General features: G+C 41.4%; 1 protein-coding gene across 1 annotated transcript in view; it reads left to right on the top strand.

Annotated features, from left to right (window-relative positions):
- The first annotated feature begins 1,132 nt into the window (after nucleotides 1-1,132).
- LOC128744728 (guanine nucleotide-binding protein subunit alpha homolog) overlaps nucleotides 1,133-14,114 on the top strand; it is a 98,390-nt gene continuing 85,408 nt past the window's right edge. Inside the window, exon 1 of the mRNA XM_053841927.1 lies at nucleotides 1,133-1,919. Within this exon, the coding sequence (XP_053697902.1) occupies nucleotides 1,725-1,919 (195 nt within the window). The 5' untranslated portion in view covers nucleotides 1,133-1,724. The remainder of the gene's footprint in view (nucleotides 1,920-14,114) is intronic.

Below are 14,114 nucleotides of genomic sequence, written 5' to 3'. Positions count from 1 at the left end.
TAAGCATATTTTTGGAAGTGAAATATTTTGTGTTGCCAAAAACGGATACTTTTTTTGCCAAAATCGAGGCATGCCAAAATCGAACCATGTCAAATTCGAAATTCCTCTGTATTTTAATAAAAAGGTTGAAAGCAAAATTTAGAAAACCCGCCTACCCTCTGAAAAACGAGAAAATTGAATTAAAATTAACAATAAGGTATAAAAATCCAGCATTCATATGACATTAATGTTTAAACTTGAATATAACAAATTCCTGCCGTATGAAATACTACCAAAATCTAACTCCATGCTTGCACGTACACCGGACAAAGTAGTTCATTCCGTTCATTCCGTGTGCTCTTTCACCCATCAGTGGCCCGTTCAATCGTGTGCAGTGATGCCACATACAGGGATACCTCGAAATTAAACAACTTATTGTTCAAAAAGTTGTTTTATATCGAAATTGTCTTACATTGAAACTTGGGCTTTTCAAAAAAAAATTGCATTAGCAGTCGCCAGTCGCCGCTCTGTTTTATGTGTTTACGTTTTATGAACTATTATTTTTTTACAATTTTTAGGATTATTTCGCAATAATGAACATCTTAATGGCGCCGCTTTTGGAATGGAAAATTAGCTCTGATGTCGTTACCAACTATGTCAAACGAATTTGTCTCACATCGAGGTTGTTTTATAACGAGGTTATCTTATATCGAGGAGGAGGCTGTAGGTATAAGATGCAGATTTAAAATTTTACATTGTATAATGTACGAATGTCAATACAAAATATATCTTTTTACTTGCAGATCGTCATAACATTTACTTTCTTTTTATCCAGTACTATTACTGGACTATGGTAGCACAATCGAACATAATTTTTAGAACTCATACAAATTCACTGTGACCCACCGCAAACAAAAATATGGCAACCCTTTCTCTGTACGCCGTGTAACCATAAAGACCAATCACCCGAAAGCGGCACTCCTCTACAGCCGCCGCACGGACGCGACGGTGTATTCGCGGCGGTGTTCATCTAGCTCACTCTAGCGAGCTCTCGCTCGGCGACGGACACCACTTGCACTCTCTCGGTCGTAGCAATTTTAGTATACGTGAAATAGCTCAGCACGATTGGTGTTGATGTCGGTTGGCTCGTAATAATTTCCAAAATTTAGCGTGTTTTCGGTCGTATTCAGTGTCAAAAGTGTAGCTAAAGTGTGATTTAATACATCTACCGTACGGTGCGTGTGAGTTTCGCACTTTTGAACCAGTTTCGAGGCTGAAAATTGCGAAATTCGGATTATCATCACGGGATTTTCTTCGGGGACGGGTTTCTTTTCGCGAGAGTGACGTTTCTATCACTTTGACGACGACGGGTGTTTATTTTAAGTGCGCATGTGTTTGTGTGCTTCTTTGTTGGAGTAGAAGAACGCACACAGCGGAAGCCAGCAGTGGAAAGTGTTTTCGATTGTGTGGCGCAGTATACTAGAGGAGAAAAGAGCTCGAATGTCACTGGTGAAGTGAAGAAAGAAAGTGCAATCAGCAGTGCGAGGTGCGGCTACTCGAATGCTTGTTTTTTGGCTGCCAGCAGCAACAGCAGCAGTAGCAGCAGCGGCAGTCAGATCCTACGTGAGAATATCCATCTCACGGATAGTGAGTGAGTGAGTGATCGGGTGAAGTAAAAAGTAAAGGCCGATTGTTTGGTAGTGTGATGGTGCTAGTCTGTTGTTGATATGTGATGCGATTTAAAGATGGCTACAGCGAATAACCGAAGGCGAGGTGGCGAAGGCGGCTTATCAAAGCTGTCCTGTTCCCGGTCATGCTGCGGGGATTTATTTGGATATTTACTGCGACTTCGGGTCAGCCCAGAGGAGCTCGAGCAGCGCTACAAATCGCGGGAAATTGATAAATTTCTCGAAAAGGATAAACATGCATTTAGACGACAGGTATGGCGTTAGAAAAAGTACGAATTGCGTTGATGGTTTATTGTTTTTAAATGCTGGTCAAGTGTTGCCACACGGTTCAGACTTGATATACAAGTTTTAAAACAAAATGACAATAATTATTAAGTTCTATTTGACTTTGTAAGTTGCAGGTTGCAGCTTATCCGATGAATGAAAAATTCTATTGCGTACGTGGTTTTGTACATGGTTATAAATGCAATTTGAATTTGAAATAAATACAATTTTTAACTTGTTTTAGGATAAAATTCTTGTTTATATCCTTATCAACTAGTAATGCTTCTCCGTTTCGAGTGAAGCAGCCAACACTGTTGCTTATTATGTGCTTGGAACTCAGCATATACCGAGCACAGACCTATTAAATTTTGTAACACAATTTCATTCATTCATGTATTCTCTCTCATTTCTCACGTTCTTGCACTCACGCGTACGTCCCAGTGAGTGATCACATCATCATCATCATTATCATTCGAACATGTTTTGAGTTTTGACGGACCAAACTGGGATTGTCAAACGTATTAGTTTTTGGGTTCGGTTAATCAAAAATTAAGTCCAAATTCCGAACATGAAGCGTAAAATCGCCTATAATTGGCACTCAACAACCAAGTCATTTTTGCCCCCGACATTTAGCGCACGCCAGTGGTAAGGACTAGCAACTTTCCTTTATTGCACGGTTGAATAACTTAATTTCTGCCCCTGCCCACGGATTGTGTGATTAAGCTGGCTAACTAACTAATTAAAACCTATGTACGCAGATGACGTCTTTCTACCTACGTTCACCGACACGCAAACAGGAGAGTTTCGTGCTTTGTTATTATCAAATCGCTTGCGCATAGGCTGTCTGTTGCAAATGATCGCATCCGTAGGGTAGCGTGTGTGTGATGCAAGATCGAACAGGAACTAGGCGGCTAGGTGTGATGTAAACAAAGTTTACTGGGTCATAATGGCCGATTAGATCGACTGGTTCGATGGGGTTTTCCGGTCTGGCTGTGCGTGTGAAACTATGGCAAAAGCGTAGCAACAATCGTGGTCGATTAGAGCGACAGTGTCAATAGCCTTTGTCTTGGGCTGGGGATCTGGATTAGTCACACTCGATAGCACGTAAATTATTAGCATATACGTTGTGCAACTTTGTTGGGATGTTAAAAAGGGGCCCTGCTGGGTCTGTTTTGCTTAGCACTTATCTATGAAGATCGTGCATTTTTCAATTAGCACTTTATGAGACGGTCACTATGTTATCAAATCAACCTACTTTATTTTCCCACATATATTATGCAATGTCTTTTTCGGTGAATGGATTTTAAATCCTTGTTATTGAACCCGTCGGTTTGTACTTTCGATTGGATGCTAACTTAAACTGAATAGGTGACTCATTTGCTTTGACTTGGGTATTCAAGATTATCGTCCTTATTCGATCGAATCTCTAGGTGCGATCCGATGGATTTGACATAGTAGGCACGTTAAAAAAAGCTGCAAACAAATTTGTTTATTTGTAGTCAACTGTGGATCGCCGCCCTCCTGAAAGGTGTCTAATATGTATTAAACTTCATCGACGCCAAGATACAAACCATCCCATTTTTCTACCAGCTTCGAGCTTGATGCACGACCTTGAGTTTTATACAAATTTTTAGAAAATTGTGTAGAGCACACTAGCATACAAGTAAAAGGGATGTGGAGTGAAATATTATGAAGCTGCTGAGCACAGCTGAGACAAAAAATTGGGCAAGGTCTAAGCCGGACTAGGTCTAAATTGTAATTTGCAACATTAAAACAAATTCAAGCCAACTAAAAATACGAGAAGTCGAAACTTTTTTCGGTTACTTTGCAGTATGCTACTAAACAATCGAATCTGATATTAAAAGGAAACTAGGACAGAAAAGAAGAAGAAATTAGGGAAAAAAAATCTCAAAATTATTAACTGTCCAGTCGTCTATATAAAGCTATTACTTTGTTATACACGTGTACCTGCTTGAGACGAAAGACGACTAAAAATAGGCAATTTAGAAATCTTGTTGGAACCAGATATAATCCATACAGTTAATTCTGATTATATTTTGAAAATTTCAACAACGGTATACAATGATCCACACTACAACCTGGTGGCAGACGTTTTAACAGCGAAAATAGCGGTGGTCCCAAATTGCTTCCCTGGGGTGGTACACCAAAGATATTACAGAATGGATCTGAATTCGCGAATCCCTTCCATCACGGTTAACCTAGGAGTGTAGCCACTTGCAGGCGGAGAGTTTCTCAAGTGTTGCCAAAAGGATACCGTGGTCAACCCGATCAGCGGGCTTCAGATCCGTGTCAGGAAACACAACTGATTCTTTTCATTGAGTAGCAAACTTACACAGCTGGATGGAATCATCAAATAGAACTAAAATAGGTCTAGCGAGTGCCGCTTAGTTTGTTTCGAAGTACGATGCTGGTCTAATTTTAGTTTACCGATGACAGTTCTGACAACACGAAAAACGTTGAAGTTAAAAAGTTCAACCAGCAGAAGTGTCTTGTTCCGCTATGTTCTTTTTGTGGAACAATTGACAAATGATCAACACATTTTCAGATCCCTGCGAAGGTTTCGTTGCATTCGTGAGGTATATTTTGAATGTAGGATATGGCTGTAGGCTTGAATACTACCAGAAGTGTTACTTGGTGCTTTGGCAGCGTTCTTTTAAGATGCGCGTAGAATCAACCAAAAATCACCGCCCAATGTACCAATGTACAAAGCTCAACTACTTTATGTAATCTTTTCTTTCGAACTGTATCTATTGGCATTCGGAAAGATGTTATCAAATGATGTAAATTTCAATTTATTTTCATTCTTTGGTAAGAAGTACAAAATGTGTCCTGAATATGATTTGGTATCATTGGGCTGATTCGAGCTACAATCTTTATATCAGAAGTAGATTACAGGTGTATCGCTCACCCATTGTTTTCATATGGCAATTAGATTCTCGTTATCTGCTTGTATGAATCGAAAGAAAAACATTTCACCGTTAAACAAAGAGATGAAATTCTCTCCGGCCATTCTTCCCTGAAAAACATTTTGACATGCTTTGACTCGGAGTCCACGCACATTCTGGTAATAAATCAGCACCGGCTTTAGAGAGGTCTAAGGTCTTGCTCCCAAAGGCTCATTCAAGTACACTCCCTCCACAATTATGGATCACCCATAATTATGAATCACTTTTGTGTTTCAAGTTAAATAACTCAGTTAAACAAACTGTTTGAAGGTAAGAAGCATTTTTGCAACAAAATATACCCTATTAACTAGCTTTTAACACATAAAACATCCTTTAAATCCCGACATTGATGCTTTTCCAATGAACGAACAAAGTTGTTGTCGAGTATCTATCAAAATGTCTGTCGTTTTTTCAATCAGCATAAGCAGTACGTTCCTCATTCATAAGGTTGCTATGTGACATAATCACCAATTTTTGAGCAAAAAATGACTCGTACATAAAGATCAAGCTAAGTTCTTTACGATTCAGCGAAATATTGGTGGTTGCCAATGATGTTCCTGTAAAAATAAGTAATTTTCCAAGTGATCCATAATAGGGACCAAAACAAGGTAATTTTTCACAATTATGGATCACTTTGATTCCAATGTAATTTTTACAAATTCAAACAGTTTAGCACCTATTACAAACATTTTTTATGCAGAATCGAAAGCTGCACAGAGCTGAGTTTTTGGAAAATACTTTTTTCTGAATTACGCAGGACAGGAAAGCTTCGTAAGGCAGTAAAACGCTATGATGGTACATATGCAACGGTTCATCGCAAAAGTTAAGCTAATGTTAGCTCTCATGCAACAATCTAAAATATTAATTTTTCCCTTAACTTTTTAGAGTTTGAATTTACTGGTTCTTCGAGCTTTCGGTCAAATACGCGCGATTTCCTTCTATGTTTATTTTTCATTTTTTCGGTTTATTGTCGCCTTTCCACTGTTTCATACAGAGTCGCATCATAGCGGCGATTAAATTAAACTCTTGCATCGATTAACTTTTCCGAGATCCACTGTACCTACTTCGTTAATAATAATTCGGAAAACAGAAAACTTCATCCTATACTAGTCTTTTCGGAGCCAACGTAGCTGGTGAGCCTAAGACTTTTTTTCCAGGACAAAAAATCAGTCGTGAAATCGTGAAAAGCATTCCCAAAGGCTGATCGGTAGGTGTCTTCGAAGAAGGACGGCAGGCATCTAAAGACAGACCAAAAGCCACACAAGGTCTTTCATACGATTTGAAACTTGTTATTTTTATGTTATTACATGATTTGCATAAAGTTCATTCAGAGAATTCGCTGCAAAAAGTGTATTTTTATTTTGATCCATAATATGATGAAAATTGTTTCATAATTGTGACCGCTTCCAAAAGTGATCCATAATTGTGTATTTGATCAGTCATGATATAAGCTTAATTTCCGTGGAAAACTTTCACTAAATGGGTTTAATAACTGAATCAACTGAAAGATTATATATTTCTTTAACTAAAAACATTTATAAACTGCTTTTAAACAATAGTATGCGCCACAATTGATTGATCATAATCATACTTCTACTTAAATGGTCCATAATCGTGGGGGAACTGTAATGGTTTTATCATTCCCTTTAACTCAGTGTGCAACCGCTTGACATATCAAATCATTCTAAATTGAAATTACGTTTACCACTGCTGTGTATTAATAAACGACTTACACCAAATCTACTTTAGTCCATGTTGTGGAATCGGTGGAGTAAGTAAGCAATAGCAGCTGACAAAAATAGTGATTGCTGAACGAAAATAGATCTCTGGCACAACAATTTAGATAAGCATCAAAATAAATCACAAACCACATGTTATCCATGCAGAACTTCACCAAATCCGTGAACTATTCAACCGAAAGAAACAACACAGAAATACGGTGCATCGCAAACTAGCGAAACTAAACTAAACGAGAAAGCCAGATATTTTGGGAGCATGAAAATAACAAACTTACTTAGTTTATATGATACACTAAATTTGCATTTTTCTCCAAATAAATATAATTTAATCTTGAAAATTAAAACAACTACGTGTCACCTTTTGGTCCCATCCCCTCAAGACATATTGGGACAATCCCAATATTCAGCTTTTTGATGCAAACAAATCCTAGCTCCTCATTTGAAATTAAAAGCAAAAATACATCTTGAAACCATGAGTCGCTATACGCTGTACTGGTACCTACTTTGTATTACTGTGGGAGCTGTAGCCTGCAGAAGTGTGACCAACTCAGTCCGCGATCCGTTCCCCAGAATCTCTAGGCAAGTGACTTAAGCGCCACCTCGTTAGAGGGCCACTTGCCAAGTGAAGGCTTGCCCGGCCAGAAACTCCGCCTCAGGGCGGGTCAGTTCAACAACTAAGGGGACAAAAAGGCGGACGCATGCAACCAAAGGTGCTCACTCTACGCGTTTTCAAGAAGCCCAACCACAGAAACTCGCTATCCGAAATCCTCAATCCACACACCGACTCGTACCTTTTTCCTCACTGGCCCAACTCTGAACAACCAGATTACTGGCCAATGTAGGAAATCGGAGTGCGGGGACTGTATTACCAAGCAGTCCACTTGGAGTACCAAACACAACTCTAAAATTTACGCGATTCGTGAGACACCTTCGGAATACCTAAATTACACCAAATGACACTCCATAAAGACTTTAATTTAGGGAAACGCAAACTGGATTGAACATTTTATTCTAAACTTTTACAAACATTTAACTACACCTAGGTTTTTGAGCCATTCTACTCTTCTCTATTGCGTGGGTGGAATCTGCCTTAAAGCTTCTTTCGGGTTTGGGGATTGGCTAAGGTTTCGTTTATATCACCTGCGCAGGGTTTAGAACTTTACTTACGACGGCCGTTCACAATTTACTCCATCCAACGACGTTACCAAGCAGCAAAATGTTGCGCGATGGACATCAAGCGCATAAACCCTGGTTCGGCAGCTGCAAATTGGCGTATAACAAAATGGCGTCCTAAACGCTCAGCAGCATAAGCCGACCAGGCTGATCAGCGGCTTTCCCAAGCGGCGTGATCCGAAATCCGGCGGCTGGAAGCGGTGCTATAACCAGCCGTTCGTGAAGTGTGCGGTAGGAGGGTGGATGTGCTTTGCTGGCGGTGTGGTCCGAAGCTTTCGCCGAGCGCTTGAATGAAATTTCAAATGGAACACAAAAAGCCGTCGAACGGCTGTTCGACGGTATTAGCCAAATTCCCTAAAAGCTTTACTATTCACGTCTTTTGTCTCCACCACACTGGCTAGCAAAGACTCCACGCAAGAACTTCTCCTAACTGCGCTATCTATTCCCTATTAATGAAATAACACTTAGTAAATTTAACTAATCCTAAGTGTCTCACTCTAAGACACAAACCTTTTCTAACACGAAACAACACAAGACACACACTCCGATTTCGTTCACTGATCAGTTTAAAATGATCGAAGCGAAATTGGGAAACGCCTCAGAACAAACGAGATTTGGTTGGAAAACGAATATTCTATAGCGAATTTCTGCGATCATACAAATCCGATCAAACATCTCTTTTTATCTTTAGTTGCATGCATCTAACTATTTCATCCCTAGAGTTTATTGAACTCTTCTAGAAGAAGAATCTGCCGGCAACCTTCGTGCTTAGAGATTCCATCTAGCGAATCGCGAATGAGAGGCTCTAAGAAAGAGTAAAATTGGAAAACTCGGCTAACTTGTATGCAAGGAACCAATACATACGCGTAACCAACTAACCATAATTTCTAGTATACCATGCTTTATTTGCTAACTTAACGAAGATACAGCAAAAGGCCAATCTAATCAACCTGCTTGCTACAGAGCATATAAATGTTATTATATAGTATTCCATAACTAACTACAGAGCTAACTTTTCAATTTTCCCCAATGCTTGCACGAGCCTGTTATTTTCCATCGTGACAATGCTCGGTTACATGCTGCCGTATCGGTTCCACTGGACTGAAGAATAGTGACCCAGAAGTCTTACTTCACTTTACCACCATTCACCAGATTTAGCTCCATCTGCTGTTTATTTCGATCGACGAAAAACGCTCTAATGAAATGCGCTTCATATCTCAACAAGCTACACATTCGCTGGCATACCCAAGCTGAGGTGCGGGCCTCATATTCTCTATGAAATTTAATGTAAAATAAAATAATTGCTCAAGCTAGAACCAGAAAATCCAATCCATGTTCCAGCATAATCTGCCACAGCTCATTTCGTTTAACTGAATCGTACGCCGCCTTGAAGTCTATAAACAAAGTTGTCTGAGTCTGCAAGTTGAATTTCCGGCATTTATCAAGGATTTATCGCAAGATGAACATTTGGTCCATCATGAAGCATCCCTCTCGAAAACCGCACTGGTATTCGCCAGCAAAGGTCTCTTGGAACGGCCTCAGTTTAAGAAATAGGATACGGGAGAGAATTTTGTATGCAGAATTGAAAAGAGTAGCCTCGGTAATTGCCGCATTCGAGTCGAAGGCACTTTATGTAAATAAAATAGGGCATACGAGACCTTTCAACTAGTCCGTAGATAGTTCCTCCTCAGTCCATCCTCCATAGTTTAGTATAACCCGATGGATTGCATAATACAGCCATTCGCTCCCGACTGAACTCTGGAAGTGGGGATGCCGTCCTTTCCAGCTGCTTTGTCGTTTTCAGCTGTCTCGCTGCTTATCTGACCTCGTTCAAAGCTTGTAGATCCACAGCTTGTCCATCATCCTCAATCGTTATCCTATTTCTGTTAATCGCTCCATCAAAGCCACCTCCGATCTTACGGTAATCGAGTACCTCCCTTGTCGTTACACACAACAGGAGTTGGGACGGTCCGGTTCCTGATTCCGTTGATCGTATTGAAGAAGCTTCTCGAATCGTGCCTCTCGAAGCAACTCTCCGCCTCCGCAAGAACGGGATTCCAGCGCTGCCGTTTCTTACGACAGTGAAGTCTCTTTTCGACAACTCTAGCATCTCGTTATCTTTCTCTGCTCTTCTTCTTATCAGTCACTCGTTGGAACTCTGCATCGAACCACTCACTGGAAGTGGCAGCACCTGTGCCTGCACTGTTCGCTCAGGTCTCCAAGTTGTTCATCCGTTTCAGTTTTCCGAGAGTACTCTGCAGCAACTCTTTCCGCTGAAGTTCCGCCGAATGTTCAGTCGTATTTTCCCCATTGGTTTCGATTTGAATACATTAAACAACCGACCGCCGAGTCGACGTTTGGTCTCCGGAAGGATCGCATGTTTGCAACATCAGAAAAGTGCCGACCCAGAATGTGGTCGATCTGAGAGCAGGCCTTCCCAATTGGGGTGTTTCCAGGTGTGCTTCCGAATGTTCCATCAGGCCATTGTTGTTTGTGGTAGGATGGAGACTTTCTCTACCAATAACGGGACGAAATAACTCTTCGCGTCCGATCTGTGCATTTCTATCTTCGATGACTATCTTTATGTCATGTCCTGGGCACTCTCCATATATTCTCTCGAAAAGATCATAGAATTTCTTTTTTACATCATCGGGTTTGTCGTTCGTCGGTGCGTACACGGCTGTAGTTAAAGAATTTGCTCTTAATTCTCAACACACATAAACGGTCATTAATGGGCCTCCAACTAATGACACACTTCATTTGTTTTGCATGTAATACGGATCCGAATCCGTGCTCTGCTTTATTACCGACACTATAGTAGATGTGACACTTGAATAGGATCTACTGCGCGGAATTCGCGTTCTTCCGTCTTCGGCCATTGCACTTCCTGGATGGCTGCAATCTAGACCTTCATCTCCTGCAGCTCTCTTGCCAGGTTACCCGCGTATCGGAAGTATCAAGTTTTCAATAATCGTTTTCCTTTTTCCTTTGACTGGGTCCATACCGATTATTCCGTTGTAGTTCATTTCCTGAATTTTTCCTCGCATAAGTTTTTTAAGCATGCCGCCTTACTAGGCCTGCGATGCCGAATCTCGCGGACAGGGCTACCGTCTTGCGTCTTGCGCCGGCGAGACACAGTTTTTTATAAGTCAGCCACCCGCTTCGGATCAGTCGCTGCTGTATGCCGCCCCTAACCTAGCATACAGCCGCATACCTGTTACGGAAACGGCAATTGACCGTGCAGTGAGATCACCGTCGTCGTGAGCCGCCCCTAACTTGGAGAGAGGCGCTCACGGCTGGTATGGCTGTTCCTTTTGCCAACACTTAGCGGAAGCATGAGTGCCTCCTTCCCTATTTGTATACGACCTTATTTTTCACCGGAGTTGGTAACCCGATATCCATGAAGGTTGCTCGTATTTCGGCTGATACCACGAAGAGGTTGGAATAGGAGTTGCTGGGTAAGAGGCGAATGACCGCTGTGGGGTCTATTTTGCATTGCAAAAAATAGTAATAGCTGTATTTTCATTATCTAAGGACCAAAAAGATTCTCATTTTTATATGTTTTGTAAAAAGTTGAGATATTTTACGTCTTACACAATTGTTTAATGAAATAAAATGACGATAGTGCCATGGATCCGAATAGTGTTTGATTTTGACCTGCAGGGAAATAACTATTTCCGGTTATTTTTTGCCATCAACAAATATCGAACAATCGAAAACGATTTGTTTCGTTTTTCGTTTTGTATGATTAATGTTTCAACCGTTTATTCCGTGGACAGTTTCACACCACAACGCTCTCTTTCGGGGTCATTCTCGGCTGCGCATCGGAGTATCGAATGTGCTTACTTTGTGCAACAACGTGTTTGGGTTAAACTAACAAACACCGTCCGAGAGACAGAGCCAAAACCGTTGCATCGTGCGGTGTACTGAAAGATATGATATGCAAAAAAATAAACCTTGGTGACTTGACACTGCACCTCACCCAGCAGCGCGCGCAGTGATTCAGCAGTTTGTTTACGTCGGAATTCCATCTTCGTTCGCACTTCTACAATCAATATATGTACTTGGTTGAAACAAAGTTAATTGCATATCGAATTTTCAATAGCACTGCACGTGCTTTATTTTATTTTATCAGCGTGGGGAGGGAGAAAAGCTGTTAAAGGATGGGTCTGTATCCCCACAAATCGCACAACTGGGGTTTTTTTGCCCACTGTTTTGTTGGAATTTACAACCCATTTTGCACGTCATTGCGCTTGGCGGCGTCAGCCGTGATTGTCGACATTGACCTATAGAGGTGTTTTTTGTGGTTGGTACTTTCTAGTGTGCGAATCCGTACCTCGCAATCTACCTGCTGGATCGGCCGACTAAGGAGAATAACGAAGATTCACATCCCCGCAGGCTGTCTGCCGATCTTTATCGGAATTCAGCCGCATCTTGTAAACAATGTTAATTGCCAGCGGAGAAACCACTCAAAGGGTTGCCTTTACTTACGGAGGGTTCGATGGGGGAGGGTGTATAGAAAGCAGCTACTTATTGAAAGCTGAAGTTGACTCGACCGAATGGCCAATGCGCTGCGCACTGATGGTGAAAGACGAAGTGCCGCAGTAATTTGTGATCGTTTTGTACTAGAATGTTCGCTCCGCCGGCGATCTCGATGCCGATGCCGGAGTGCTGCTGCTGCTACTGCGTTTAACACCGTGTCCACGCGTAGGTTCAGAAGCTGCTCTCTTTCACTTTTCTACAGCCTTGCAGAAGTTTTGCGAAACCTCCAGCGACCAACCAGTTTGTCTGCGCAATAACGCCTGGAAGGGTAATGGCTGAGCAGTTAAGGTTGAAAAATATATGTAACAGCAGTGAAAAATGACTGCCAATTTGCTTTGCATTTATTCTTATAATGTGAACTATTTTTCCGTGAGAAGGGAACGAAGTGAAAAATTATTCATTTTGTGACTCCCTCCTAGATGAAAGAAATATGGAGTTAAAAAGTAGGTCAATTTTATTATTACTTGGAATGCAGTTGAACAGTTTAAAGATCGACTTTTTAGCTTAATTGGGGAAATAATTCCACAGTGTAAGCATTCGATGAATCGAACGTCGCTCAACGCTCCGTTTGAATAGCATATCCGGTATCCGGTGCTGGAGTTATGTTGAATCGTGTCGTTTGCCAGTCCGATCGCCACCCGCTGGCCGCAGCACCGCAGTCGAATTTACGACAGACGTGGCCAAGATTCATCCGTCCGCCCTAACTCAGCTGTCCGCGCAGTCTCGAACCGGCTCCATCAGTCACCGAGCGACACAACCAGCCGGCCGGCTGCTCATGTTCTGGTCTACCGGTGTGGTTTCGCTGCGTGATCTCTGTTTGTGTGTGCCTCTTCTGCGTTGTTTGTATTATTCTTCGTTTCTGCTCTCATGAACTTGTCACGGTTTAATCTTACCGATCGTTTCGGGGCACGGTCCGTATACCCTTCTGCCTGCCGGCTGGGCCAGCCAACGCGACAGCGAACCAGTATGCAACTGTGCACCGGTCGCATCCAATGACTTGTGGAAGAAATAAAGTCAAAGGAAAATTTATCTTTTTGCTCTTTGCGGTGAAAGGAATTGTTTGCGAAAATATGTGCAATGTCGAACGCGCACGGCGACGACGGAGCACATAAAAATGCTCTGGCCCCAGCCGGTTTCATGTTCCCGGATGTATTTTAGCCTGCCCGGATGCAGGCAATAAAACTTGAAACTTCAAATTTAAAGGTCGCACAGTGTTTGCACGTACGACGACGACGACGACGACGACGACGAGGATGATGGTGTAAAGGTGCGTTTTGGTTTCCTTCGTGCCAATCTGAGATAATAGCAAGAGAGCAAGAGAAAATAACGAAAAAATCTTATGAATGTTTGAACGAACGACACAAGGTGGTTGGACCGAGTATTTCCCACAAACGTCACAAACTTTGCTACAAATTTTGAGTACATCATTTAGATTAGGTAGACTGTCGGTAGTCACACTACGTGATTGCTCAATAAAGCTACAAAACTAATCAAATCGCTGAAACTTGGAATCAAAATACCATTCACATCGTATCGTATGTTTTATTAGTTTCATAATTTTTATAGCTATGAAACTGCGTAAATGTGTATGTGTTTTTTTAAAAACCTTTCCAATTGAAAATGTTCAGGTCTAGCTAAAACTATCGCATCATATATCCTCTTACGAATGAATGGAATGTTGTATCATAAAATATTAACAGTCATTTTTATGATCAGCGAAACGTAAAGTTACCTAAATTCAGACATGGCACGATCACGTTGGC

Source organism: Sabethes cyaneus, chromosome 3, assembly GCF_943734655.1.
Source record: "Sabethes cyaneus chromosome 3, idSabCyanKW18_F2, whole genome shotgun sequence".
NCBI lineage: Eukaryota > Metazoa > Arthropoda > Insecta > Diptera > Culicidae > Sabethes > Sabethes cyaneus.
Note: the sequence above shows the minus strand (reverse complement) of the source record. Positions and strands in the feature narration are given on the sequence as shown.